This window comes from Arabidopsis thaliana, assembly GCF_000001735.4.
Source record: "Arabidopsis thaliana chromosome 1 sequence".
Classification (NCBI taxonomy): Eukaryota; Viridiplantae; Streptophyta; class Magnoliopsida; order Brassicales; family Brassicaceae; genus Arabidopsis; species Arabidopsis thaliana.
In genome coordinates, this window is record NC_003070.9 from 3,147,511 (window position 1) to 3,171,526 (window position 24,016).

At 39.0% G+C, this 24,016-nt stretch overlaps 7 protein-coding genes across 10 annotated transcripts; 3 read left to right on the forward strand and 4 right to left on the reverse strand.

Moving 5' to 3' along the window:
• Positions 1-126: 126 nt before the first annotated feature.
• Positions 127-6,894, reverse strand: AT1G09730 (Cysteine proteinases superfamily protein). 2 transcript variants are annotated; one of them, NM_001198022.2, is made up of 16 exons: positions 6,588-6,894; positions 5,811-6,244; positions 5,634-5,727; positions 5,500-5,537; positions 5,164-5,361; positions 5,011-5,068; positions 4,403-4,511; positions 3,942-3,998; positions 3,650-3,781; positions 3,262-3,462; positions 3,127-3,182; positions 2,954-3,047; positions 2,609-2,699; positions 1,875-1,994; positions 1,148-1,570; positions 127-1,058 (listed from the first exon to the last, which is right to left on the reverse strand). In NM_001198022.2, the coding sequence occupies exons 1-16, from the start codon at positions 6,724-6,726 to the stop codon at positions 507-509; spliced, it is 2,796 nt and encodes a 931-aa protein (NP_001184951.1). In that variant the 5' UTR covers positions 6,727-6,894; the 3' UTR covers positions 127-506. The 2 variants fall into 2 exon arrangements, with proteins under 2 accessions (NP_001184951.1, NP_172444.3); NM_100845.3 differs by having other exon boundaries at positions 157-1,058; positions 5,500-5,727; positions 6,588-6,870.
• AT1G09740 (Adenine nucleotide alpha hydrolases-like superfamily protein) lies at positions 6,880-8,866 on the forward strand. Of its 2 annotated transcripts, NM_001331850.1 has the most exons (6): positions 6,880-6,891; positions 6,967-7,294; positions 7,386-7,489; positions 7,707-7,825; positions 8,234-8,328; positions 8,514-8,866. In NM_001331850.1, exons 2-5 carry the CDS (start codon positions 7,093-7,095, stop codon positions 8,322-8,324), a joined length of 516 nt encoding a protein of 171 aa, NP_001318966.1. In that variant the 5' UTR covers positions 6,880-6,891; positions 6,967-7,092; the 3' UTR covers positions 8,325-8,328; positions 8,514-8,866. The 2 variants fall into 2 exon arrangements, with proteins under 2 accessions (NP_001318966.1, NP_172445.2); NM_100846.6 differs by lacking the exon at positions 6,880-6,891 and having other exon boundaries at positions 6,905-7,294; positions 8,514-8,790.
• A 1,124-nt stretch (positions 8,867-9,990) lies between these two features.
• On the forward strand, positions 9,991-11,638 carry AT1G09750 (Eukaryotic aspartyl protease family protein). The gene is made up of 2 exons (NM_100847.3): positions 9,991-11,083; positions 11,154-11,638. Exons 1-2 carry the CDS (start codon positions 10,031-10,033, stop codon positions 11,448-11,450), a joined length of 1,350 nt encoding a protein of 449 aa, NP_563851.1. The 5' UTR covers positions 9,991-10,030; the 3' UTR covers positions 11,451-11,638.
• U2A' (U2 small nuclear ribonucleoprotein A) lies at positions 11,615-14,182 on the reverse strand. The gene is made up of 8 exons (NM_100848.4): positions 14,012-14,182; positions 13,871-13,911; positions 13,378-13,507; positions 13,072-13,277; positions 12,413-12,571; positions 12,242-12,292; positions 12,068-12,142; positions 11,615-11,971 (listed from the first exon to the last, which is right to left on the reverse strand). The coding sequence occupies exons 1-8, from the start codon at positions 14,091-14,093 to the stop codon at positions 11,966-11,968; spliced, it is 750 nt and encodes a 249-aa protein (NP_172447.1). The 5' UTR covers positions 14,094-14,182; the 3' UTR covers positions 11,615-11,965.
• A 139-nt stretch (positions 14,183-14,321) lies between these two features.
• CDC5 (cell division cycle 5) lies at positions 14,322-18,106 on the forward strand. Its single transcript, NM_100849.3, has 4 exons — positions 14,322-14,668; positions 14,934-16,652; positions 16,885-17,166; positions 17,256-18,106. Exons 1-4 carry the CDS (start codon positions 14,492-14,494, stop codon positions 17,610-17,612), a joined length of 2,535 nt encoding a protein of 844 aa, NP_172448.1. The 5' UTR covers positions 14,322-14,491; the 3' UTR covers positions 17,613-18,106.
• Positions 17,860-20,414, reverse strand: iPGAM1 (Phosphoglycerate mutase, 2,3-bisphosphoglycerate-independent). The gene is made up of 7 exons (NM_100850.3): positions 20,144-20,414; positions 19,793-20,071; positions 19,073-19,701; positions 18,714-18,906; positions 18,529-18,624; positions 18,288-18,443; positions 17,860-18,201 (listed from the first exon to the last, which is right to left on the reverse strand). Exons 1-7 carry the CDS (start codon positions 20,300-20,302, stop codon positions 18,040-18,042), a joined length of 1,674 nt encoding a protein of 557 aa, NP_563852.1. The 5' UTR covers positions 20,303-20,414; the 3' UTR covers positions 17,860-18,039.
• A 509-nt stretch (positions 20,415-20,923) lies between these two features.
• Positions 20,924-23,508, reverse strand: COBL6 (COBRA-like protein 6 precursor; the record flags this gene model as incomplete). Of its 2 annotated transcripts, none has more annotated exons than NM_001331851.1 (6): positions 20,924-21,359; positions 21,444-21,724; positions 21,817-21,961; positions 22,079-22,535; positions 23,065-23,144; positions 23,243-23,508. In NM_001331851.1, 6 exons carry the CDS (start codon positions 23,307-23,309, stop codon positions 21,058-21,060), a joined length of 1,332 nt encoding a protein of 443 aa, NP_001322459.1. In that variant the 3' UTR covers positions 20,924-21,057. The 2 variants fall into 2 exon arrangements, with proteins under 2 accessions (NP_001322459.1, NP_172450.2); NM_100851.2 differs by having other exon boundaries at positions 20,972-21,359; positions 23,065-23,177; positions 23,243-23,309.
• Between the last annotated feature and the right edge of the window lie 508 nt (positions 23,509-24,016).

A 24,016-nucleotide genomic window follows, 5' to 3' on the forward strand; every position in this document is an offset into this window, starting at 1 on the left:
TATATAAGACTTGGCAGTTTAACTGGTTTGTAACAGAAGAAAAAAATGGCCGATAATTACATTGCATTATTGTTACAGAATACGTCAGTATCCACCGATGTCCTCAAGAAAAAGAATAAAACATACACGTATGAAACTAATTTGGATTCAGCTGTTCAACAGATAACAACAGGTTTATTCACATTCGAGTTTTGATAGTTTTCAAACAGGGGAAAACAGCCCGGGCCAAGATATTCGACCATAATATATATGTAAAAAATTACTCGGAAGAACCTCAAATAAAAACCACAAAATGGGCTATATATTCATCAACCCTCTTAAGTTAACGTATCGAAATTTTACATAAAAAACGATGAAAGACGTTATTCTTTCCTTTTTCTTCGTAAAATACTCCTACAACGTTATAAACACTTCCTAAAGGTGGTTTGATATAAACCCTCTAAGTCGTCTAACCATCCAAGACCCAACACAAAACCCGTGGTGTGTTGATATAGCCCACACAATCTCTATTTCTCCATCTCCTCAGCTTCGCCAGTGGGAGATGATAGCCTCGGCCGTTTTGCAGCTCGCTTCTCATCTTCTTCTTCCATTGGCTCCTTTTGATCACAATCATCTCCAACATCTTCACTCGTCTTGTCCCCAATTTCAAGATCATGCTCCAATGGCTTCTCCTCATCTCTGTCATTCTGACTCGATGGAACAACAAGCTCAATGTGTGTAGAAACGGGCTCTTCATTCTCAGTGGTATGGTCAGCAGTGTTAGAACCCACGGTTGCAGATTTTAAAGAGACGGTCTCTCTTGGAGGACTCTCGTCGATTTCTTCTTCATGAGTATTTTCTATTGGGTTGTCTTCTATGATACCGATTGAATCATTAGAACTATTCGAAGTTTCAGATAACAAATCAGTCTCGTCTTCCTTCTGCACCAGGGGAATACCAAGGTTCCATGAAGAGAATGAATTAGATGCTCTCGGAGAGGTAGTTTCCGTGATGCATTGAAAGTTGCCCTCTCCAGCGTTCAAACACATAAACTGTTCACCAGTTTCCATGTCCACTTGCTATCCAAAACAGAGCATATATAAGAAAATTAAAATTGGCGTGTCAAAAATAAAAAGATTTTGTCATTAGCTTGCGGAACTTTTAGTACCTCTCTTGCCGACGAGTCGTTACTAAGATGATAAAACGAAGACGGATCCTCGAATGGTTGTTGTAGTTGTTCAAGTAATGATCCTGTGTTATTGGATCCTGAATCGAATAAATCTCTTAGTACCATACCCGAATCATTAGCAGCTTGTATGTGCCTCATGGAAGATCTTTCAAGCAAAGTCATTTCGATTCCTTGATCGTCTTGCGTCTGTGTCATATCCCCGTTACAGTCTATTAGGGGGCTGCATCTCTCAGAGAGAACCTCAATGCCCATATCGTCATTGACGGCAACTGGACTTTCACAGGACTGGTTTTGTTCATTACTAACTTCCCGTGACCGGTTTTCAAGGAGTTCAAATATTAACTTCTGAATCAGAGTACGCTTCAATGATGCCTCGGCAGGAGGAAACCAGTTCAGATAAAGCTGAGAAAATCAGAGAAAAAGCATTATCAGCAAATGAAGATACTGAAAAAAATACAGACCCAGCAGCTCTTAGAGGCATTTCAACTTCTTTCAAACGGACTCATGAAATCAGGAAGCTCGCAAAAGATTCTATTTTGACTGGTCTGCAAAGAGACCACTTCTACAGTAAGCAAAAAAAAAAACAGAATACACAACTGGAGACACCAAGAAATCTAAATATCCTAGCAAGCATCTGCGAAATCATTGCGGGTGAAAAAGATTCAGTTTGGCAAGCTTATTAAAGTAGCAATTAGAATAGACTTACAAAGTTGGAAGCATTATATATCTTGAAAGGACTAAAATTAAGGGGAGCTTCAGCAAGAAATAGCTCCAGATAGTGCAGCAGAAAGAGGCCACAGTCAAATGAGTTTTCCTGCTGTGGCAACTGAAATAGAAAGAGCAAACTTGCCATCACATAAACTATCATTAACAGCTGCAAAAAATATCTATCATTTAGCAGGAAAATTGTTGAAGTTAAAAATATAGTAAAGCTACAAGGTTACAAATGATAAAGGCAATGGACGCTTGCATATGGCAGATGAAAGGCGAAACATCAATTGCTAGCTATCAAGATTTATCCATCAATGACAGAGGTTACCAAGTCGTTTGAAGCGATTTCAGATCACGTTTCTATAATGTAAACACATGCAAATGTAGACTGCTTTTAATATTGCAACAAATGCTTCTGTCAACGTAGTAGTAAATTCATGGAGGGCAGCTACTTTAATTTCGTAGTGGTAGTAAATTGCCTTAAAGATCAACAAGAAAATACCCACGAGTCTATCTTTCCATTAAAAGAACTAAAAGAGTAACAGAGCTTGGTTAGATAAGAATATAGTTTGCTAATTTAACATACGAAATCATATCATATAAACCAAGGAAATCCTTCAATAACAAAAAGGGGGATTTCACAATAGTGAAAAAAGTCTTCAGGAGTTTCTCATACTCCTCATTATCTGCCCTGGAAATAGTAAAAAGATTTTCAAGCATAGACCGCACCTCAAGTGAGACAAACCGCAAATTCATGAATCTGGAAGAAATATCATCCGATGTCTCTTTATGCCTCTCCTTCCACTCCTCGCACAAGTAACTAAATCAGAAAAAATGTTGTTGTCAGAAAATTGCACTACCCAGCTTAAAACTTGAACCACACTTAATTTGAAAGGATCAGAATATGGAGCTAGAACATTTTCTTCAGAAAATAAGATAAAGAGAGCATGAGGAAAACATAATATCAGCTCGTTGGCAAGTGAGAAACGTAAATAGATGACGGATATGCAATGCAAAATGAGAATAGACAGGTTAGAAGACAAAACCAAATAGGGTTGTAAAGAGCTGACATACGTTTGGACTAGATTTTTAAGCCCTGCATGGCTCCCTTTTATAGAATCCATATGTAATATGCACGGTACTTTTTTTGAGTCATCCAAGTCTAGATCTGTAGAATGATACAACATAAATAATAAGAAACTGGATGATCATGACTTAGTAAAAAATGAAGTGAAATGTGACATTACCTGTACGATTAGCCACTTCACCAGGGTGGCATATGACTATTAAACTCCAGTGAAGGCTGTTATAAGAATTTAGCAATGTCAGATTTCGAACTCATATAATTATAACAAAAAGAGAACTGCCACAGTTTTTCGTACTTGTAGTTCACAGGCACAAAAATGTAGTCCTTTCCAAACATGTCCACTTTCCTTGTCCACTTTCGGACACGTAGAAAAGCAGCCTTTCCATCAGCTATACTTGATGGATCTTTGTCAAGATCAGCGAGTTTCCGGAAGAAAAAGCTGTTAAAGAAATGGAATCTATGTTTTTCCTCCGTTTGAATCTGATTCTTCAAATAACTGTAAATAACAGAAAAATACACCAAAAAAGGTTAAATAAGGTACATTAAGTTTATAGTATGACTGCAAGCATTGCACTAGTAAAATTGTGAGAAATAGTTCACATCAAAACAGCAAACCCAAAAATAGTTCACAGCAACACATGCCAGAGTATACGCATTGCAAGAAATTAACTTTAAGAACTCACTTAATATAGAAGTCAATGATTGTGTCATTTACAAATGTCTCTGGCTGCAAGAGCTCAACATCTCTTTTGCAAATGGAAACAGCATCTGGGTCACCCTTTGGATAGACAACATCCTCAAAAGGTTCATCAAAGCTGAAAAGACAACATAAAACTAGCAACTCAATATGAAATGTCACCTCTCAAAGAGCCATAAAGTACAAGTAATGATGTACTTTGGTACATGTACTCCCGAAGTAAAACAGAAGACAACATCTTAATAGACAAAATACATCTCCTATAGAGCAGTTTTTACCTTGGAAAATAACGCTTCTGTTGATTCAAGTTATACCCTGATACTTCCACGTCATCCCTACAATAAACAAACAGGACGAATTGCAACAAAAAGTCACAATAGTGCCTAAAATGTAACCAAAACTAAATATGAACCCAGTGTTAGTTTTCTTAGGATTTGGTCCAGTTTTCCCTCAAGAAGTCAAAATTATTTCCATTCATATGCAGATTGCTTTTCACTTAATGCTTTGTCTATTTTTTAAGCTTTAAAGGCTTACAGTCGAATTTCCTTATTAAGTTTATATTCTCATAGTGTTCTAACCAAATGAATCATACTCATAATGTAGTTCACAATTTCCCAGATATCAGACATCCAGCAAAGAATATTTTTCCTTATAAGAGCATGCAAATACATCTTCTAAATGAAAATGGGCAGAAAAAAAAGTAATTTTTAGTTAGCACTTCATAATAATATAAGCTTACTCGAGGTCAGTATTCCACACAGCCGGGTATTTCACATGCAGCGAGTTTATCTTTTGTTGCTTATTAGGCCAATTATGTTCTTTTACCGCAATCTTTAACTCCTCCATGTCTGGAAACCACATGAAGCAATATAAAAAGTTAGAAGAGGGAACCTCTATGTTGGAAAGAGTAGATGCTTAAAAAGACAGACTCTTCGTTTTGCAGAAATGAAATTCAATAAGACATCTCTCTCTTAAAACTCTTAGCCATCATTAAACATGAACATACATGAAGCGGCAATTAGAAAGACACTATCTGTTCGGCAAACAAGCGAAATCGCTAATATAGATCCATTTAAAGAATTGCATGTAAAGAAGAATTAAATATATCTCACTAGGATATCAGTTCACTTTATATTCTCCTTTCTATTTACCATTTTTCTACTAAATTAAACCAAAATCGAATGAAAGCATGTTCTCGTAGAATCAATAGATAACAACCGACAATGAAAAAACCACAGTATCAGGTGTCTAAGATGACTAACCAAAAATCGTAATGGTACTTACAACTAACAAGTCCGCTTTTTACAGGAAGAATTTTATGATAACCTAAATGGCAGGTATACATACCTTCATGGCAATTTTCATCCTTCAGTAGAACTCGAATTCTGAGAATGATCAATCCAACCTACAAAATTGACCAGCAAATATTGTCAGAGTGATAGAACCTATGCCCATAAAGTATCCTTCAAAATAAAAAAGTCGACATAATGAATAACTCACATTTTGGTACCAATTGTATTGAATACTAACTATGTCTTCAACTCCAAATTCACAAGAAAATGGCACTTCTTCATTATTTGCGAGGAAACTCTTTATTTTGATGCCATTGCATGAAAAGATTACTAGGGATGCAGCACAATGCATATCCTTAAGTATAACATACTCCGAAGTCATTATAACAGCGGTGCTTAAGTCAATCTGCGAAGTGGAAAACTGGAAATCATTATCTTTTTGCAAAAAAGAATCATTAATATCTTTTGGCAACCACATCGTTGCCAAACAAATTCTGGCAGTAGTTTTTTAAGCCATTGGTTAAGAAACTAGAAAACTCGTTACCTTTTCCTCATCGTTGAAGCAATGTTCAGTCATCCAATCTTTCAGCGCATATAACATTGAAATCAAGACACGGTCAGACATAGGAGATCCAAGCATATCTATAAGGAAATATAGAGAGAAGGTGTAGCATGTACCTTCTTCATCATCTTCTGAATCAGAAGCTTCACTCAACGCAGATCGATCACTCAAGCTTTCATCAATAGCTGACATCATATCAATTTGCTCCTCCTGCAAATGTGAAGGGGTTAAAAATGCAAGGTAAAACTTATAAAGTCTTTAGCATACATTAAAAACAAGATAGATTAACATACACTGGATGAAGAATCTGAAAAGGGTGAGTTTAGCTGGCGTTGACTATAAGATGAAGTTTCAGCGTAAAAACTATTTCCGCCTAGCTGGCAAGAGAAACTCTCCACTCTATGATCCACATCTGTTTCTTCTATGTCGTCTTCGCTATTCAAACCAAACATCAATCCATGGTTATCGTGATCTATATCTGTTTCCTTTGCCAGGTCTTCAGTTTTTAAACCTAACATCAATCCCTGATTAACGTGCTCTGCATCTGTTTCTTCTAAATGGTCAGTGGTTTCCAAACCAAATGTGAGAATCGTTCTGGACTCCTTAGCTTCTGTTACCAAAGTCGAATCATCTTCACATTGATGATCGTCAGACTCTACAGCAGTAGCAGGCTCTGCACAACTTGGACCTTCCATTTCTTCTTCCTCAACACGTTTTTCATTGCAGACTGGCAACAATTAACCATTTCCATAAGAACTCACTCATATATGATAAAAATTATTTGCTTCTGAACAATATAGTACAAATCATTATAGTGCCTCCCATAAAATTGTAGTATCACAACAGCATTAGTATCATTATTTCTCACATACTGCAGAAACAAAGCAATGTTCATTCAACTATATACAAGAGTCTGGAAAACTAAAATAAACAGAAGAATTCCAAGGTTAGCTTAACTTCTCTCCGTTTACAAATATCTCAACCCCAAAATTATTTTTCCACAACTGAAACTGAAGCGAGAATTTAAATCAGCATTTGAAGTTTAGAGATGAATCAGAGTAATAACTTACAGCTTTGGATGCGTTGGCGTTGCAGAACCGGAGAATTGCAAGGACTAGGGTTTGTGAATTTTTCCAATAACTTTCCAGCTGCAGACTCAGCGAGCTCGTCCTCTTCTTTGAAATCGAATACTTCAAAGTTTTTCTTCATCGCTAGGGAAATCTGAGGAAAAGCCCCACCGGAAAACGGAGAATCCAAGCCGGAGATCGGCGATCAGAAATCGAGGGGGTCGAGTGAGGGAGAAGGAGAGAGAGAAACGTCTAAACGAAATAAGTCAACAACGAATGCCAGCGCGTCTGAAACTCACGCGCGGACGTAAGTTTACTCTATTTATAATAGTACGTAAATAATTTAATATTTTCATTACATAATTCGGCTATGGAATGACAGGTATACCCTTTTGTAAGCCGCGAATTTAAAAATGGGAGACGTGAAAGCCATCGTCCTCTTGAACTTTCCAAGAGTTGAAGAAAATCACAGAAAGCCTTAGCACAGAGAAGAGAGATTGAAGAAGTCATGGATGTTTCAGGAAGCTTGAATTGCGTTGTTGTGGCGGTAGATGGAAGCGAGGTGAGTATGGAAGCTCTGAGGTGGGCTCTAGACAACCTCAAGCTCTCTTCGTCTTCTTCCGATTCATCATTCGTCGTGCTCCACGTCCAGCCGTCGCCTTCTGTAGCCGCCGGCGTGAGTCCCGGCACCATACCTTTCGGTGGTCCCAGTTGAGTCTCGTTACTACTAATTTTGTGATTGTTTAATGTATATATGATCTCGACCATGTGGTGTTTGACTCTGGGAATTTTGCGATTAAGGTGGTCTTGAGGTTCCTGCTTTCACTGCTGCAATCGAGCAACACCAGAAGCGGATCACCGACACCATCCTCGAACACGCTAGTCAAATTTGTGCTGAAAAATCTGTGAGTAGAGTTATTTCCCTTGTGTCCCCTGTGAGAATGGGATATTTTACCTCATAGTCCAGATCTAGTAGTGTAATTCTATAAGTTTTATGGATTAGAATATTTCTCTTTCACTGATGGATTAGAATCTGGAGCAATTACTTATGTGTTATCTATAGAAGTGTATATTGATTTGAGGGTGGTCATTCATGACCAAGTTGTGATGGTTTACTCTCAGGTGAATGTGAAAACACAAGTGGTTATTGGGGATCCCAAGTATAAAATCTGCGAAGCTGTAGAGAATTTGCATGCTGATCTTCTTGTCATGGGCTCCCGGGCTTATGGCCGCATTAAGAGGTACCAAACTCTTCTTCCAGTACTCTAGTATCTTGCTATGTTGAACACTGATGAAAGCGCTGTAAATCAAATTCCAGGCGTTTGATCTTGGTTACTATGCTGAATTAGTTGTTCCATATCGGTTTACTCTAGTTTAAGATTGTTTCGCTTTCGCTTGAAATGGCATATAGATATCTACTGTTATTTTTTTCAACTCGTGCGGTCAAATAACAGAAGAAATGTTTAGTTAATCTTTGAACTTGTGTGAAGACAAATCTCTGCTCAACCACCAAGTAGTGCTTCGAGGAATCTTTATCCCTTTGAAAATGTTTATACCATATCACTGTCACTGTGTGTTCTTTAGTGAGTTAAATCTTATTTAGTGAGCAAATGCCAGTGTTGAATCCAGTTTGTTCTTTCTTTCAACAGAATGTTTCTGGGAAGTGTAAGCAACTACTGCACCAACCACGCCCATTGTCCTGTTGTGATAATCAAACCAAAAGAGGATTCTTCTGCATAAAGAGGTAAACAAGTTTAGCTTCTTGCAAGTCACTTCATTCGATGTTCACCATGCAAAAGTTTGTTAAGTCATCAATCAGAACCCACATGATCTACTTTTCATATCCAAACCAACCTCAATAAAGTTTACTACTCTCTTTTGGTACAAGTAGCCTATGTAACCGAGTATCAAACCATCTTCACTTCTCAGGATATATATGTACATATGCAAAGGGATATCAAGACCATCTGTAATCTTTTGAAGTTTTGTGAAGCTATAGAAGCCAAGCAAGAATTCTACCAGATTACTTCCCAAATAAGTGGTGTGAATGTAAATTAATAAGAGCTACAGAAACATTGATTGGCTCAGTGTATGTGTTGTATTCATATTCGTTGTTTTATTTTATACGGTTGAGAATTGAATAATGTTGTTGCATCAAATCACTATGAAGGACATTTACAGAGCCAACTGGTTGACAATGTGGGCTAACTCACCCTCGTTGATATGTTAATTGGACCGCAGGCATGGATAAGTAGTTGAGAGAAACAAAGAATTCGTGTAAGAAAAATCTGAACCGATCAATCAAGCCTCGCCTAAAGGTCCAAGATTTTCTTGGGACTTTTGGCCTGCCCTTAGTGATCATTTTTCCATATTATGGGCCAAAAAAAAAAAATTGCAATATCTGCTACACTTAAATCTTTGAAACAAAACTTATCCAAATTGCTTGGAATTTAGTTGGATGTAGATGTAAATGTATATTCTACTGTAGCGACAAAAGGTAAAAGAAAGATTATGACAATTTTCAGGATATAAATATTATGACAATTGTAGATGTAAGTATTTCAGAGGTCTCGTGAACGAACAATGAGAGTAAATGACGAAAGAGGCATCGTCGGTTTGTCACTGTCAACACGATAAGGGAGGCTCACGAGTCACGGACTTAAAAATATTAAACACTGTTCTTTTTCATTAGAGCACCAAGATTTTTATCTTAGCATTGTACCAAGATAAGTGTTAAAATTTAACATCAAGACCCTACAAAATTTAAATTGCGAATCTTGAGAAACAAGACGTATTATGAAATGTATAGTTCACTTGTCCCAACCCAAAAATAAAAGAAAGAAGAAACCAAATAACAGACTGTTATAGTTTGTCCTGGTTTTGGCAGCACAATTATTTGGTTTTGTTTTTTTTAATCACTATCCAAATCACACTTCACTTCACATGCAATATTCCTTTAAGCTCTTGACCGATTCACTGGCTACTTCACACCACACTCCATGTCCCCTCGTGACTTCTCTCAACTCTCAAAACTTACCTCAGCATAGGAAATGTATTCAAGATTTTACTATCCCCCCTCAATCGAAATAACAACATTTATTCAAAACAAAACAAAAATTATCAGCAAGCTAATTAGGTGTTAAAACTATAATGAAATCAGCGGATATAGTGAACCAAGTCAGACCATTTTTGAGAAAATTACGAAAGAAAAATATTATACCATTTTATCTCACACACATGCGAAGAAGATGTGTAGACAATAGAAAAAAAAAGTTTACGGAGTAGTAGTACTATTGCCAGATAGACCGGACCGGATCCCACCAATTATAAATCGAATTCGAGGGACATTTTCGCATTTTCAATACCTCGCTGGCCATATATAAAGGCCACATCACACTCGAAGAACATTATCTAAATATCTCTACACAATCACATTAGCCAAAACCATGGCCTCCTCAAGTCTCCATTTCTTCTTCTTCTTGACACTTCTCTTGCCATTCACTTTCACCACCGCCACACGTGACACATGTGCGACCGCCGCTCCCGATGGTTCCGACGACCTCTCAATCATCCCCATTAACGCCAAATGCTCACCTTTCGCACCCACTCACGTCTCTGCCTCCGTGATAGACACGGTCCTTCACATGGCCTCCTCAGACTCCCATCGACTCACCTACCTCTCAAGCCTCGTCGCCGGCAAACCAAAACCCACCTCCGTCCCCGTCGCCTCCGGTAATCAGCTCCACATCGGAAACTACGTGGTCCGAGCCAAACTCGGCACTCCTCCACAGCTAATGTTCATGGTCCTAGACACAAGTAACGACGCCGTTTGGCTCCCTTGCTCCGGCTGCTCCGGTTGTTCCAACGCCTCAACTTCTTTCAATACAAACTCCTCATCCACTTACTCAACCGTCTCTTGCTCCACCGCACAATGCACCCAAGCACGTGGCCTCACGTGCCCATCCTCCTCACCACAACCGTCCGTCTGCTCCTTCAACCAATCCTACGGCGGAGATTCATCCTTCTCTGCCAGTCTCGTCCAAGACACGCTAACGTTAGCCCCTGACGTCATCCCAAATTTCTCCTTCGGCTGCATCAACTCCGCCTCAGGCAATTCTCTACCACCGCAAGGACTAATGGGCCTAGGACGCGGGCCTATGTCATTGGTCTCTCAAACTACGTCGCTTTACTCAGGAGTGTTCTCATACTGCCTCCCTAGCTTCAGGTCCTTCTACTTCTCCGGGTCGTTGAAACTGGGTCTCTTGGGTCAACCCAAATCCATCAGATACACTCCACTCCTCCGTAACCCTCGCCGTCCATCACTTTACTATGTGAATCTCACCGGAGTGAGTGTCGGTTCCGTCCAGGTACCCGTTGACCCAGTGTATTTGACGTTTGACGCAAATTCCGGCGCCGGTACGATCATCGATTCCGGTACTGTTATCACCCGTTTTGCTCAACCCGTGTACGAAGCCATTAGAGACGAGTTTAGGAAGCAGGTAATTTCGTTAATATCACAATTAGTATAACTCAAGAAATGGGAAACTAATTACAATCTTGTTAATGAAGGTGAATGTGTCGTCATTCTCAACATTGGGAGCGTTTGACACGTGTTTCTCAGCGGATAACGAGAATGTGGCGCCAAAGATAACGCTGCACATGACGTCACTCGACTTGAAGCTGCCGATGGAGAATACGCTTATCCACAGCAGCGCGGGAACGCTGACGTGTCTATCCATGGCCGGGATACGGCAGAACGCAAACGCTGTTCTAAACGTGATCGCGAATCTCCAACAGCAGAACTTAAGGATCTTGTTTGACGTTCCTAATTCTCGCATAGGAATTGCTCCTGAGCCCTGCAACTAAGAGAGGACATATGAATGATCTCTCTCTCCCTCTCTTTTTATTTTACGTTCTTCGTACGTTTTGATTTGAAGAGGTGCTTAATGGCGCTTGACCTTCTACATATACTTTGTATGAACGGCTATCTTCACTACGCATAACATGGCCTGCAGTTTCATCTCTTGCTTCAGCGATGTGATTTCTTTTCTAAATTAGTTTCTCGGTAATTGATGATATTGAGTGACAAGATACAAAATACTAAGAAGAAATTCTAATGCGAAAAGAGCATAAGCAAATTCTGTGTGCACCCTCGCTCTCCATGCCAATGCAGAGACTTAAAAAGACTACAATCCTCTTTGGCATTCTTTTTAAGGGTTCAAAACAGATGCCTCGAGCAGTAAATAGTTTACAGGTTCCAACTGTTGCGCATGAGTTCCTAAGGAAGTGACAGAAACCGTACAGGATTGCCAGAGAAAACAATTGCTGTGAGCATTCTGGAGCAGTAGCTACAACGATTGGAGGGGCAACAGTCACGCTTTCTATTCCTGTAAAGACAATATGCAAGAGATTTGTCGGTCACACTGAATTTAGCTATCCAGATTTCTTGAACAAGGAGCAAAATTAAAAAGATAAGCAAATACCTCCATGGGAGCAGAGTCATTTGTGGCCGGATCAGGAATTATCAGGCCAGCAGGAACCTGTCCAAACTTCAAAGCCTATATATCCACAAGCCAAAAAAAAAGAAGACTGTCAAAATCAATCAAAAACAACATCATCAGGCACAAATTTGATATTCAAAAGAAAAAGCAAGGGACCTGTTCGAGTCTGGCAATTTCTTCTATCGTCTGAGAATTGATAATTGCAGCCTGGAACATCATGGAAATGAAATACAGAAATTACTATCAACCACACAGCGTTGACCTACTTATTATAAAGACAACAAAACAGTGAATATGTTTGGTCCTATATAATTTCCAGTTTCGCACCTTGATAGCTAATATTTGCTCCGCTGTTGGCGCCACCACTTTCGGAGTCTCTGGATTTTCTGCAGTTTCTGACACTTTTTTAACCTCCTCCCGAGAAACCTTTTTAACTTCCTCTTCTGCTTCTTTGGATGAAAACAAAGATGCAGCTTCAGCTCTCTCCTGTTAGGAACCAATAATGTCAGGTAAAAGGTCTTGCTATAACCATTGTAAAATTTAGATATACAACAGTGGGCTAAAGGATAAAGCCAAACTATTATCCGATCCAAGGCTACAAGGTTATAACACGAGGAAATTAAATAAAAACACCACACCCTACATCAAGTCTGGTTTATATTTATGCCCTAAATACAAAAAACTTTAAGATAATCAGGCAACCAAGTCATCAAGACCCAAACTATATATACTTTAAGCAAACCCTTTTAGCTAAATGTTGTTAATATTAGTGAAATTTCTTATTTCAGCATACAGATATAACTGTGCACAAGAATCTTAAACAACGTAAGACAAAAGGCAGACCAATTTCTTGCTCTCAGATATTCTATTTTTCAGATGATATTAAGGTTAGCTCCCGGTGACTTGTAGCATATAAAATAACATTAAGTTGGCATCTAGGGTAAGCAAAAATGAACAGTTGATAAAGCATATGATAAGGTCCTTACCTTGGCTTTGATTTTAATGAAATCCAGTACTCGAAGTGATTTTAGCTTGTGAATCACATAAAGGCGATAATTTGCCTTTTTGGTGATATTATTATCCAACAAACTAAGGTACTGCAGCTTGGGAATGGAGGCAAGGGGATCAATCTCAACCAAATTCACAAGCCTGTTATTTGTAAGAACCAAAGAGTGAAGCTTCGGTAGGAATTCTGCAGATGTACAACCATACGATAAATACAACACAGGTAACCAACAAAGCAAACAATGTGTTTGAATTGACATTTCTTACAACACACAGATAGATGTTACCTCCAAGGTTAGGATTTATCCGGGTGATACGATTGTTATTGATGAGTAAAGTTCCTAAACGGTTGAGGTATGGGAAGTTTTCTAGCTTAACTATCTCGTTATCAGACAGATCAATGGTATCGAACTGGTCCTGTAAGCAAACCAAGACAAGTTAATTAGAGAACCTCAAACCTGCAAATAATCTACCTAAGCCAAACACAAAATTTATGGGAGGCCTTTCTTAGAGAAGACTGGCTCTCAAAAGTAAAGAATCCACAGTAAGAAAAAGGTACTATTACACGAAGCCACATATACTCCTAAAGAGCTAGAAAACAGATACTAACTAAGACAAAGGAGCAATAGCTACTTCAACAATGTTTCTGTCAATGATTTTCAAAATACTTGAATGCCGAAACCCAACAGGCAGACTTAAGAACATACAATACAACCGCATCAACAAATTCTTCAGCTAACAGACAAAGAGGAAACGAAAATCGATAGAAAAAAGAAATACCTCAGTAGCACCCAAGTTTTCGATTACAGGAATCTTGTTACCTGCAACAAATTAACCCAGAAAAACGAACGATTAACCAGAGCAGGTGCGTTTAGGGTTACAAAACCCTAGAAAATGTAATGGGAAAGAGAAGAAGTGTACCTCGTAGATCCAATTCTCGCTCCTTGATAGCATTGAAGAAGTGAGGACTTTTCCAGATCAAATCAGCCGTGAGCTTCACCATTATTCTACTAGGGTTTTACTGCTTCGTCGAGCTCTGTCGCTGCTAAGCATTCAGAGGAAAGAGACAACAACAGTGGCTAGAGATGACATAAAAACGCAGCAAAATGACCTTTGCTATTAATTTATCACTTAAATAAACGGCCCATTGAATTGGCCCAGTCGGTTAGGCCCATAAGTGTATCCCGATATTTATGATTTTGGAAATTAAAAAGAAAAAACAAATAAAAAGAAAAGGACTAGTGAACGATTGAATCTTTTCTTCTTCGTTGGTTCCAACCCTAATCTAGGGTTACTCTCTCTCTCGCTTCCTTCTGTTCTTCGTTCTTACCGAGTTCCACGAGCATTAGCTTCAGAGACCTTGAATTGGAGTGCGGTTGGATCAAAAACAGTTGAGCGAAGATGAGGATTATGATTAAGGGAGGTGTTTGGAAGAACACCGAAGATGAGATTCTCAAAGCCGCCGTGATGAAGTATGGTAAGAACCAATGGGCTCGGATCTCGTCTCTTCTCGTTCGTAAGTCTGCTAAACAGTGTAAAGCTCGCTGGTACGAGTGGCTCGATCCATCTATCAAAAAGGTAAGTCGTGTTCGCGTTTTCCTTCTCTTAACTAGTAGTGTTCGAAAAAAAACTATGGATCTGGCGAACATTTTTTTGTTTGGGGATTTGGCCTTTTAGGTAGTTTGTTAGCTTGTTACTAGGTGCTTTAGTTGTATATATGTATTGATTTGCATCTGGAAATTCATAGAAAGTGTAGGCAGTAATGCTAGGAGTTTTGGAGTATTCGAAGGTTTTCTTATGTTTTTGAATTACAACTGAGTTTAATTTTGTGATGTTAATGTAGACTGAATGGACCAGAGAAGAAGATGAGAAGCTTCTACATCTTGCTAAACTTCTGCCTACTCAATGGAGAACTATTGCTCCTATTGTGGGTCGTACACCATCTCAATGTCTTGAGAGGTATGAGAAGCTCCTTGATGCAGCATGCACTAAGGATGAAAATTATGATGCAGCGGATGATCCACGAAAATTACGTCCTGGTGAGATTGATCCGAACCCAGAAGCAAAGCCTGCTCGTCCTGATCCGGTAGACATGGACGAAGATGAGAAAGAAATGCTTTCTGAAGCAAGAGCTAGATTGGCTAACACGAGGGGAAAGAAGGCTAAAAGAAAAGCTAGAGAAAAACAACTTGAGGAAGCTAGAAGGCTTGCTTCTCTGCAAAAAAGAAGAGAACTAAAAGCAGCTGGGATTGATGGAAGGCATAGGAAAAGAAAGAGAAAGGGAATCGACTATAATGCAGAAATTCCTTTTGAAAAGAGGGCACCTGCGGGATTTTATGATACTGCGGATGAAGATCGTCCTGCTGATCAAGTAAAATTTCCAACTACCATTGAAGAACTTGAAGGAAAAAGAAGAGCTGATGTAGAAGCACATTTACGCAAACAAGATGTTGCAAGGAATAAAATTGCTCAGAGACAGGATGCTCCAGCAGCTATATTGCAAGCAAACAAGCTGAATGATCCGGAAGTTGTTAGGAAGAGGTCAAAGCTGATGTTACCACCACCGCAGATTTCAGACCACGAGCTAGAAGAAATTGCTAAGATGGGCTATGCCAGTGACCTTCTTGCCGAGAATGAGGAGCTAACAGAAGGCAGTGCTGCTACTCGTGCACTTTTGGCAAATTACTCACAAACACCAAGGCAAGGAATGACACCCATGAGGACACCTCAAAGAACTCCTGCTGGTAAAGGTGATGCTATTATGATGGAAGCAGAAAACCTGGCCAGATTAAGAGACTCTCAGACACCTTTGCTAGGAGGAGAAAATCCTGAGTTGCACCCTTCTGACTTCACTGGGGTCACTCCGAGAAAGAAGGAGATTCAAACGCCTAATCCAATGTTGACCCCTTCAATGACTCCTGGTGGTGCTGGTCTTACTCCAAGAATTGGCTTGACGCCATCAAGGGATGGGTCTTCTTTTTCTATGACACCCAAAGGGACTCCCTTCAGGGATGAACTTCACATTAACGAAGACATGGACATGCACGAAAGTGCAAAACTTGAGAGGCAGAGACGAGAGGAAGCTAGAAGGAGTTTACGCTCTGGTTTGACTGGGCTTCCTCAGCCAAAGAACGAGTACCAAATAGTTGCACAACCTCCTCCTGAGGAAAGTGAAGAGCCAGAAGAGAAAATTGAGGAAGACATGTCAGACAGGATAGCGAGGGAAAAGGCGGAGGAAGAAGCAAGACAACAGGCATTGCTTAAGAAGAGATCCAAGGTCTTGCAGAGAGATCTTCCTAGACCCCCAGCTGCTTCATTGGCAGTAATTAGGAACTCGTTGCTTTCAGCTGATGGAGACAAAAGTTCTGTTGTTCCTCCTACTCCGATTGAGGTTGCAGATAAAATGGTAAGAGAGGAGCTTCTACAGTTGCTGGAGCATGATAATGCAAAGTATCCGCTTGATGACAAAGCTGAGAAGAAGAAAGGAGCCAAGAACCGTACCAACCGTTCTGCTTCTCAAGTTCTTGCAATTGACGATTTTGATGAAAATGAGCTCCAAGAGGTATGTAGATGAAAATATCTATCCAATTTCAGTTTACTTTTGTTTTGTTTTTTGGTTGATTAATTCGTTGGCCAGCTTCTGGAATCCTTAGTTCTCTCTTGGTTTAGGCTAGATTGTTTGATTGATAATTTTTGCATGAATGTTAATCCCTCCTTAATTATCAACATCTGTAATTAATTTGGTATACACTAGGGAGTTTTGAATGAAGGTTGTTGCTTATGATTTTTGGTAGGCTGACAAAATGATAAAGGAGGAGGGGAAGTTTCTGTGTGTGTCAATGGGACATGAGAACAAGACACTTGATGATTTTGTAGAAGCTCACAACACATGCGTGAATGATCTCATGTATTTCCCCACTCGAAGCGCTTACGAGCTCTCAAGTGTTGCTGGGAACGCGGACAAAGTTGCAGCTTTTCAGGAGGAGATGGAGAATGTGAGAAAAAAGATGGAGGAGGATGAGAAGAAGGCAGAACACATGAAGGCCAAGTACAAAACTTATACAAAGGGTCATGAGGTAACATATAGTCCACATTGCCTTAAATGTTAATTCTGAAACTATATTTTGTTTGGTGTCAATGTTTAACGGATTTGTACATTTGACAGAGGAGGGCAGAGACCGTGTGGACCCAAATAGAGGCGACATTGAAGCAGGCTGAGATTGGTGGAACAGAAGTAGAGTGCTTTAAAGCATTGAAGAGGCAAGAAGAGATGGCTGCATCTTTTAGGAAAAAGAATTTGCAAGAGGAAGTGATAAAGCAAAAGGAAACAGAGAGTAAACTGCAGACTCGCTATGGGAATATGTTGGCAATGGTTGAAAAAGCAGAGGAGATAATGGTCGGTTTCCGAGCACAGGCATTGAAGAAACAAGAGGATGTTGAAGATTCTCACAAACTGAAAGAAGCTAAGCTAGCCACTGGAGAGGAAGAGGACATAGCCATAGCCATGGAAGCTTCTGCATAAAAACTTGAGTTTTGTATTGCTTACAAGTTTTAAGGAGACGTAGCTTGACTTTGTATTGGTAAGTTTTTTTAATATGAGTCATGACTTTGTAAAAAGGTTATGATATATTCTCTGTTTGTATGCTTTGCAAGAGTCAAGAAATTTGAATGCTTCAGGATCTATTTGGTTCCAAATGTAAGTACAATCTGAAGATGTTTAATCCTCCTCTCTTTCAATGCAAATTTTATCCTTGGCTAGAAGAGATCGTATGGGAGAGAAAGAAAAAAGCTTGCATATCATTCAAGATGGAATTTCAATGTTTTTGGCCTAAAGCCAAAATCAAAAATACAAGTAGTCTGTGTGTAAACTCTTATTATTAGAAAAGCAACAAAAGATAACTAGAGAGTTTCAGCCCTCTCTTCAAAAACTGATAAGGCTCTCAATTCTTCTACTCCACTACTTCAATCAGGGTGGGCTCATAGTCAGAGGGAGCCACAAATCCATGGAGGTTCATCACTGTTGCAGCTACATTTGCAAGCCCCGGTGTTTCCAGATCTTTACGGAATCTCACTCCTTGAGCCAAACCAGGACCTCCAATAGCAATTGGCACCTACAAACAATAATTACAATCTCCCATCAGATATGGTCCAATGGTTTATGTTATGGTAATAACACAGATTACAGATATGGACTTACTGGCTTGAGTGTGTGAGAGGTTAGAATCTGAAGCTTCCCTTCCTTATCCAAAGCAGGCTTGCCAGATTTATCCCTCTTCACCATGTCCTCTGCGTTTCCGTGATCAGCAGTCACAACATAAATTCCTTTCACTTGTTCGATTGCATCAAAAATCATCTGCAACAACCAAACCATTTGTGGGCTAAGTCACACACTCACACATATCATCATTAAGACTTGTCAATAAACTTATAAAACATACCTTCACAGCAAGATCAGCAGCCTCGCATGCAACAACCGTGGCTTCAATATCACCTGTATGACCCACCATATCTCCATTTGGAATGTTAACTCGCACCTGAAAATCAATATTGAAACATAAGATGATCACTGCTTATTTCCTGGGATGTTCGATTATAAGATCATAAGACTATGCATCCATCTCACCTGATCAAACTTGCCACTAAGGATTGCATCCCTTGCCTTCTCACCAATTTCCAGAGCTTTCATCTTTGGCTGGACATTGAATGATATTCCACTGTCACTTGGGATTTCAACATACTCCTCCAATTTCTCGTTGAAATATCCAGATCGATTTCCATTCCAGAAGAAGGTGACATGCCCAAACTTGACGGTCTCACTGTTTCAGTCACATACATTAATATATATGATCAGTTCAAGCGTGATACACTATTGGCAAAAATGCAAAGCATAGTATAGACCTATAATGAGCAAGCAACTGGAACTATACTAAACAAAGCATATAACCATTACTCAAAGTGAGAAAAGGACAGAAGTTGAAATACCTGCAAGCAAAAGTACTGACGCCATTGTGAGTCAAATATTCACCAGATGTTCTATCAATCTCCGGGGGAGAAACAAGGTAACGGCTTGGTAGCTTAAGCTCTCCATCATACTGAAGCATACCAGCATAACGAATCTTTGGGTACCTCACACGGTCAAATTTGTCAAAATCTTCGTACTCAAGTGCCTTAGCATGCATAACCATACGATCAGCCCTGAAGTTGAAGGTAACAACAGCATCACCGTCCACAATCGGACCAACTGCTTTCCCTGATTCATCAACAATCACAAACGGGGGCAAATACTGGTCATTAGCACCAGGCTCTTTCCTCAAAGTCTTCACAGCTTCAACAGCGTTTTTGAATTTGTGAGGAGCTTCTCCAAGAACTTGAGCATCCCAACCTCTTTTAACAACTTCCCAATCATTCTCATATCGGTCCAAAGTCACATACATACGTCCTCCACCAGATGCAATCTGAGCATCCACACCATTCTCACGTAATGCAACGAGGTCGGCTTCAAGGGTTTCCACAAATCCAACACTAGAACCATCCAAAACATCACGACCATCAGTAAGAATATGGACTCTGATTCTCTTAGCACCACGTTCAGCAGATCCTTTAATCAACAACTGCGCAAAAGCAACAACAAGTTTAAGGAATCATCAACAAACATTAAACCAGAATTTGAACAAAATAATGAAGAACATATCAAATCAAAACCTGTAGTTGATCGAGACGAGAGTGAACTCCACCGTCACTGAGAAGTCCAACAAGATGCAAAGTATTCGTCTCGAAAGATTCAGAAACGTATTTAAAACCTTCACCTTCAAAGATTTTGCCAGAAGCAAGAGCTTGGTCACAAAGCTTAGCACCTTGAGCAAAGATACGACCAGCACCAAGAGCATTATGACCAACCTCACTGTTTCCCATATCATCTTCACTAGGAAGTCCTACAGCAGTACCGTGAGCTTTGATCAAAGTCCAAGTATCAGGAGCTCCCTATAGAGAAACAAGAGTAAGTTCAATGAATCCAAAAAGCATCAAAAATCAAAGATTAAGGAGGTAACATACATGTTTAAGAGAATCCATGGCTGGAGTTGGAGCGTTGTGGATACAGTTGTACTGATCAGGGGCAGATTCACCCCAACCATCTAAGACGATTACGGCGATGGTCTTACCCTTGGGGAGCTTGGGGTGGTCATCGAGCTTCCAAGCGGAGGAGGTAGCCATAGCTGAGATTTTTTGAGATGCAATCGGAGAATCTCAAAGCAGATCTGAGAGAAAAGTGAAGGTTGGTGTGAAGGAAGAGGCGGGTTTTAAAAAGAGGCGTTTTTGCAATATGGGCCCGTCAATTGGGCCACTTGTCTCTCACGTAAATATAAAATTCTTATTGGCTCCGAATATTCTTTTTCCTTATTTTTCTTATGAGATTTTACATTGTGATGACACATGCCATTTTGTTATTTATATGTTTAGGAAAAAAACAAAAAAAAAACATTGCGACATTCAACTTTTATTCTTTTTTTTTCACAAGAGTGATAATTTTAATGCGACATTCAACTTTTTTTAACAATTAAAATTTAGAAATATTGCTTTACTTCCATTTTATTAGAGCTTAGAATACATGTACTATTGCCTTATTCATTTACTTGGTTTACAAGGACTTCGTAAGAGTAATTTTCCTTTCCACTTATAGAACTTCACCGCTTGATATGGTGGGCCATATATAACTAGTTTCAACTTTCAATATGACGAACCGGCTTTGTGTATTGGTTAATAAATACACCATAAATATCTTACCTTATTCTTAGTTCTTTTAAATCTCAAATGGTCAAGAAATGTGAATGGACATCACAGAACATGCTTCCTAAATCCTAATACTGTATATTAATCCTTTTTGATGCAAGCTTTATTAGAGGCTTTGTTTCTTGGAAAAGTCAAAGAAGCATGGAACAATGTAGGTTCAAATGAAAGAAACAATCTCATCAAACTAGTAGAAGAAGATGATGAAGGAGAAAACAGAAAACGACTGAAACAGAGCTAATAACAGCAGAGGAAGACGAAGAGGAATGAGCAGATTTTGGCAGCCTTGGAAAGTCATCTGGAGAAGGCATAACACATTCATCACCATTGAACAAGATTCTCCTTGGGAAAGCCCAACCTTCTCTGAAAGTGAAATTTCCCATATCCTTCTTCAGCAATAACTCTGTTTGAACATTCCCAATCTTTCCTTCTTGAAGCAAAACATCATTATAAAACTGGACTCCCCAAAACATCCCTGTGTCATCTGAAATAACACCACACGAAGAACAAGTGATGTTAGACCAATAATCTAAGAGACTATGGTGTGGTTTTTAAAGAATTTCCTTACTGATGCTGTTTTGATATGGTGTCAAAGATTTGTAGTTAAAGCTAAAGACTTGTTGGACGCTTTTCAAGTTTGGATGAAGCACCACTAAGTTCCAATTAGTGTAATTCTTCATTGTGTTGAAATTTGTTGCTGTGATCTTAACCCTCCAATACTCTCTATAGTTCACTTTCACATGCCAGTGGATGCGGATGGGACACATATGATCCGAACACTTCACGACAGGCGATACTTCCTCATCTGGATCATGTTTCTGTTCAAGATATGGCGGCAACTCTCCATCCCTGATCAATCAAATGTTGCTCTCTAGTATATATTATACATGTTGTTACATCTATATCCAAAAAAAAGTGAAAGGTTTAGAAAAGTGAATTACTTGACACAATGGGAACTCGAGCAGCCGCAGCTACAGGTAGGACAAGGAACAATGTTTTGGTAGTAGAAGGCAGAGAGTGAAACGCAGCATTTTGGCGATGGTGATGACCGAAACTGCGAGTATACACACACTGCCTCCCATGTTGCTGCACTCAACACCACATATCTTATGTTACATAACTCAAAAAACCTATGTATAACATGTTTCTACATTTCTCAACTTCTTTTTGTAATTATATTGCAATTTATATAATTTTGGTTACCTAGAGCTTGTGTTTTGCGACGGCCCTTATCAGTACTAAACTTAGTCGGGGACACGGATGTAGCATTGTCGCAGCTATAACCCGGGACCCCTATATCGAAATTAGAAGGCATATTGAACTCCTCAGGGCCATCAGGAGAGCTTCCAACTGTCATGTGAAAAGCAGAGACGTGATTGGCGTGGTCCTGAGACATGGAAGTCAAGACGCCTCCACGGCAACAATTGGCAACTTGAACGTTGAGAGAAGCACCGGGAAGAAGGTCGACTATGGTTGGTCGCTCGAGACAGCAGTGAGGAAGGTTACCGCTGGAGGCAAAGGCAGAGCAATTACCTTGCTCCGTCGTCTCAGCTCCTTTCATGTCCCATATCACTTCTTGGTTGAGCCAATGCCAGCTAAGCTTCCACCCTGGCTTTTCCACGTGTCGATACTCTTGCATGTTCTCTAACGTTACTTGTACCTGCAACATTACATTTTCAACATTCCAAGCATTATAAGCTTTAGTTTTTACTTTTTCGTTTGCAAAATTAATGTAGGAGTATCTTTCAATTTTAGGTAAAATCAGTAAACCTAAACTTAACAATATATAATAAATTTGAATCATCATTGAACAAGGGCCACATTACTTTATAAGACATAACAGATTTCATAAAACGTCAAGAGAACAAAAAAAACGAGAAAAGAAAACCAAACTTTACAAGCTTTTTATAATCAGAAAATGATTTTGACAAAATCAACTTTGCAGGAAACAAAACAAACTTTTGAGTAACTTCTTCGTCTCAAGCTTAATATTCGGACACTAATTTAGTTATTTTCTTTTGTTATATCATTAAGTATTTTTTTTTATAAACCCAGATTCTCCCAAGAACAAAAAAAGGAACCCCAGATTATCTGAGGCTCATGCGGGTCCTATAATCAGACACAGAAATAAAACTTACGAGAAAATATGGAGAGGAATAAAAAAAAACAAGAGAAGGAAGAAGAGTTACGTGGTGTTGGCCAGGTGATGATAAAAGAAGATCCCATTTGATAATGATTTTTCCGAACGGATCAAGAGGATCGTATCCATCTGCAACCATTTTATCAATCATAATCATAAACCCTACAAAACAATTTTCAAAGATTCGTTTTGTGATAAGAATAACAAAAAGAGTCTAAAAGACTTACGTGTGGGTGATAAGATTGAACAGAGAATGACAGTAACGACGAGCAAAAGATTTAGCATTGCACCCATTTTTGTCTCACAGACGATGAACAAATTAAACGAGAAGATCAAAATAAACTAGTCACGTCGAATTTCAGATTCCGATGAAAATATTTTTTTCTAAAACGTGAATTTTGATTTGGCTTTGGGAATAAGAAAGAGAGAGATAAAAATCTCAAGAGTTTTAAGTGTGACGCCTCGGGTTTCTCTGTGTTAAGAGAGAGAGATAGAGAGACAATTAAAGCAAAGAAGTCACACAGTGACTGTTTAGTGTTTGCAACGAAGAGTTTTGCATTTGTGTACACAACAACAACAACACTCTTCACTCTTTTTCTTTCTATTTTTGGATTTTTGACTTACTTTTATTTTTTATTATCAAGGCTATTAGCTGTAAAATAAAATCATTTTTACCTTATTTGTACACTCTTCTAATTCTTCAAGTTTTCTGGTAGTTTAGTAGGTGCCAGCTATTATTTTTGAGGAATGATTCACGTACGTTATCTTCTTGTAACTTTTTAATTTTCTGTATTTTTATGGAATTCAATCCAGGGGCATTAGCAAACAAAATCATTTGATTTTCACTAGGTTATCAGATTAATTTTTGAGGTTAACAAAGATTTGGACATCACTACATCAGTGAATATATATAGCAATTATTTGATTATGCGACCATAATAATATTGTATGGTATCAGTTATTCTAGAGCGAGCAGCTTGCTCTATCTCTTATGGCATTGA

Bases quoted from the DNA above. Each gene is read 5' to 3' on its own strand.
- AT1G09730 (NM_100845.3), bottom strand. From the start codon at position 6,726: ATGAAGAAAAACTTTGAAGTATTCGATTTCAAAGAAGAGGACGAGCTC. The intron at 5,728-5,810 runs GTATGTTAATCT...TCACATTTGCAG, and splicing joins TTTCAGATTCTTCATCCAGT to GAGGAGCAAATTGATATGAT. The intron at 1,995-2,608 runs GTGCGGTCTATG...TTTCTATTTCAG, and splicing joins TGCGGTTTGTCTCACTTGAG to TTGCCACAGCAGGAAAACTC.
- AT1G09740 (NM_001331850.1), top strand. From the start codon at position 7,093: ATGGATGTTTCAGGAAGCTTGAATTGCGTTGTTGTGGCGGTAGATGGA. The intron at 7,295-7,385 runs GTTGAGTCTCGT...TTTGCGATTAAG, and splicing joins CATACCTTTCGGTGGTCCCA to GTGGTCTTGAGGTTCCTGCT. The intron at 7,826-8,233 runs GTACCAAACTCT...TTCTTTCAACAG, and splicing joins GCTTATGGCCGCATTAAGAG to AATGTTTCTGGGAAGTGTAA.
- AT1G09750 (NM_100847.3), top strand. From the start codon at position 10,031: ATGGCCTCCTCAAGTCTCCATTTCTTCTTCTTCTTGACACTTCTCTTG. The intron at 11,084-11,153 runs GTAATTTCGTTA...TTGTTAATGAAG, and splicing joins GAGACGAGTTTAGGAAGCAG to GTGAATGTGTCGTCATTCTC.
- U2A' (NM_100848.4), bottom strand. From the start codon at position 14,093: ATGGTGAAGCTCACGGCTGATTTGATCTGGAAAAGTCCTCACTTCTTC. The intron at 12,293-12,412 runs GTGCGAAACTGG...ATGATGTTCCAG, and splicing joins AGCAAATATTAGCTATCAAG to GCTGCAATTATCAATTCTCA. The intron at 12,143-12,241 runs GTCCCTTGCTTT...GTGGATATATAG, and splicing joins AAATTGCCAGACTCGAACAG to GCTTTGAAGTTTGGACAGGT.
- CDC5 (NM_100849.3), top strand. From the start codon at position 14,492: ATGAGGATTATGATTAAGGGAGGTGTTTGGAAGAACACCGAAGATGAG. The intron at 16,653-16,884 runs GTATGTAGATGA...GATTTTTGGTAG, and splicing joins ATGAAAATGAGCTCCAAGAG to GCTGACAAAATGATAAAGGA. The intron at 17,167-17,255 runs GTAACATATAGT...TACATTTGACAG, and splicing joins CTTATACAAAGGGTCATGAG to AGGAGGGCAGAGACCGTGTG.
- iPGAM1 (NM_100850.3), bottom strand. From the start codon at position 20,302: ATGGCTACCTCCTCCGCTTGGAAGCTCGATGACCACCCCAAGCTCCCC. The intron at 19,702-19,792 runs GTTTTGATTTGA...GCTTTTGCGCAG, and splicing joins CTCGTCTCGATCAACTACAG to TTGTTGATTAAAGGATCTGC. The intron at 18,907-19,072 runs GTATTTCAACTT...TGACTGAAACAG, and splicing joins GTCAGTACTTTTGCTTGCAG to TGAGACCGTCAAGTTTGGGC.